Raw genomic sequence first — 2,907 nt, forward strand, 5'->3', positions numbered from 1 at the left:
TTTTCATTATGAAAATATTCAAACGTATACAGCAGTTTGCGTAAAGAATAATGTACAGAGATATCATTTCATGTAATGAGTTATCATGTCCTGTCATCTCCCTCAGTTCAAGCAAGACACCCCTGGTTGGGTTTGTTCCTTAAAGCCATACATACATCCAATACTGAGAATGTGTAAAAAGAGTATAATGCTACAAACCCTAACAGTAACCATCTTTGTAGACTGTAGACTGAAAGTAACAGTAAATGTTGAAGAGGGACTGGGAACCTGTGGACATCTGTGGATACATTCTCATCTGATAATTCATAAAAAACTACAATTCAACAAGAACTAGCAGTAATCAGTCTAGACTATGAGTAAAGTAACCGTAAGTTGAAGAGGGTATAGGGAATAGGAAACGTGTTGACATTTAGATATCCATCCACGGACAATCTAGGCCAGATTCTCATCTGTTCCTGAGAAGGTGACCTAAAAGGTTCTTGAAATGGCTATCATGACACCATGTAGCCCTGTAAGAGCTGAAGAGAGAGAATGGAACCTGTGGATGTTTAGATATGAGTGGAAGCCCTCCCGTCCATTGAGCTGTTGCGAGACAAGTAGCGACTGGTGGTGCAAACATCCTCTCCCATCGCATTCTCAATTTTGGACAGCAGCGAGCTTCTGAACTTCTTCCTGAAGTCGTTGCCCATGAACGCGTACAGCACGGGGTTGAGGCAGCTGTTGGCGAGCGCGAGCAGTGTGCCGAACTGCAGTCCGTGCATCATGGACTTCTTGTCGTAGAAGCCATGGTTCAGCTCCAGGAGGATGAAGACGTGGTAGGGCAGCCAGCAGATGAAGAAGGTGGCGATGAGGGCCGTCATGATCTTCAGAGGCTTGGAGGACCTCTTGATCTGACTGCTCATCAGTCTGAGGGCGATCACAGAGTAGCACACGATGATAATGATGAAAGGGACAACGAAGCCGAAGACAAAGCGACTGATGGCGATGGTGATGTGGCTATGCGGGTCTGTTATGTAGCTGTTGAAGCAGTGGGTTCTGCCCATATGAGTTTGCACGTCTCTGAATACGATGGAGGGGATGCTTAGAACCACAGAGAAGATCCACGCGACAGTGACCACGACGGACGCGGTTCTGGTGGTCCGGTGGTTCTGAGCCCACACAGGTAACACCACAGCAATGCACCTGTGCACACTGATGAAGACCAACAGGAAGATGCTGCTGAACATATTCACGAACATCATGAAGGAGGTGAACTTGCACAGGAAGGGGCCAAAGACCCAGTTCTCCATGGCCACAAAGGCTATGTTAAACGGGTGAATCGCACAGACTAGGAAATCAGACACAGCCAGGCTGAGGTACCAGGTGGTGTTGACTGTCTTCTTCATCTTGAAACCAGCGATCCAAATCACTATTCCATTTCCAAGGACACCCAAAAGGAAAATGACAGTGTTGATCACCACAAGGGTGATGCAGGTGGAGTCTGTGAAACATGTTGATTGGGTTGTTTTGGAAAATTCTTCTTCAGCTGTTGAATTGTCAGTAGAGTAATTGCTGTAGTCATAATCATTCAAATCCATACTGTAATCCATACTGAAATCCGGATCCATTTCAATCTATTTGGGCATAACCTCTAAAGATAGTAGGAGGGGATTATTTTGGGGTACAGTTGGGAAAAAACAACAAACATCATTGCAAATAATTGTGGCCATTATTTAATTGTGTCATGCTGTAACACTGCAAGTGCCCTATCAGTGGTGGAATGTAAGGGAGTATTTGTACTTACGTTACTGTACTTAAGCAAATTTGTACTTTTTACTCCACTACATTTCTACAATATATGTCGTTACCCGTTACATTTTATGAACACAGTTTCGCCAAAATGTTGCCTACACAAAAATATGGATTGCGTTGCTGTTTTGGAAGTTTAAACCAATCAGGTGGCTCTATCAGCTCCAATGATAGCAGAGTGCGCGTTTGGCAGCAGCCGTAGACTTGCCATTTGCCTAAACATTCAACAGACAGCTTAACAAACTGCCTAATCATTCAACATGGATCCAGAGTTAGCCTCGACTGAGCCCTCTGATATGAGCTACACTTGGCCCTATTTAAAAGACACGTTTAAGTTCAGAGGCCCCAAGAATGACTCGTGGAGGGTTCAGTGCGTTTCCTGTCAGCCTAAAAAAAAGGAGTTGCTAGCCTTCAAGAATTTGCCTTCAAATTTGAAGAAACAGGTCAAGTTAAGCAGAGTTCTTGCTATGCTAAGTTAATGTCCCTGACTTTTGCATATTATATTTAATTCGGTTACTGACATGATTTTATACTGTTATCTAGCAAAATACATGTTGACATACAGCAAAAGCATCAAAATAACACGATTGTACCTTCATTATTTATTTAACGGTGGTGAGATGAAGCTTTTAGGTTAGCTATGTCAAGCTAGCGTGAAGATCTGCCTTTTTTTATTGACTGGTTAGCCTGGCATGCAAACTTAATGCCTAGTCTTGGGTTACACATTATTATGTTTGTTGCTTTTCTGCAATCAATAGAGCATAAAACTCTGCATTGACCAGTTTTACAATTAATTTCTTTTTTTCATGTTACATGTTTCCATTTTTTACACGTTTACAATTAAATAAAAGATTTATAGATATAACAGGTTGTCTTTATTGGTTTGGCTTAATGGTATTAACTTCTCAGATACTCCCTGGTAGATAACCGCAGAATTGTAAATTCGAGTGTGAACAGTATTAGGGTAAGAACAATAAGTACACCAACCTTTCCAATAAACAAATGTTGTTGCTTATAATTATTACTAGTAGAGACATCTGTAGAGGCATAAGTATTACCAGTAGCTATATCTGCATTCTTTATCAAAATGGCACAGCCTAGACATTGAGAGACAACCCA

At 41.9% G+C, this 2,907-nt stretch overlaps 1 protein-coding gene across 1 annotated transcript; it reads right to left on the minus strand.

The window, feature by feature from the left end:
* Positions 1 to 376: 376 nt before the first annotated feature.
* LOC105891075 (chemokine-like receptor 1) lies at positions 377 to 1,619 on the minus strand. Its single transcript, XM_012817211.2, has one exon. It carries the CDS (start codon positions 1,605 to 1,607, stop codon positions 549 to 551), a length of 1,059 nt encoding a protein of 352 aa, XP_012672665.2. The 5' UTR covers positions 1,608 to 1,619; the 3' UTR covers positions 377 to 548.
* Between the last annotated feature and the right edge of the window lie 1,288 nt (positions 1,620 to 2,907).

This window comes from Clupea harengus, chromosome 8, assembly GCF_900700415.2.
Source record: "Clupea harengus chromosome 8, Ch_v2.0.2, whole genome shotgun sequence".
Lineage (NCBI taxonomy): Eukaryota > Metazoa > Chordata > Actinopteri > Clupeiformes > Clupeidae > Clupea > Clupea harengus.

Coding starts and splice junctions, on each gene's coding strand:
- LOC105891075 (XM_012817211.2), bottom strand. CDS start 1,607: ATGGATCCGGATTTCAGTATGGATTACAGTATGGATTTGAATGATTAT.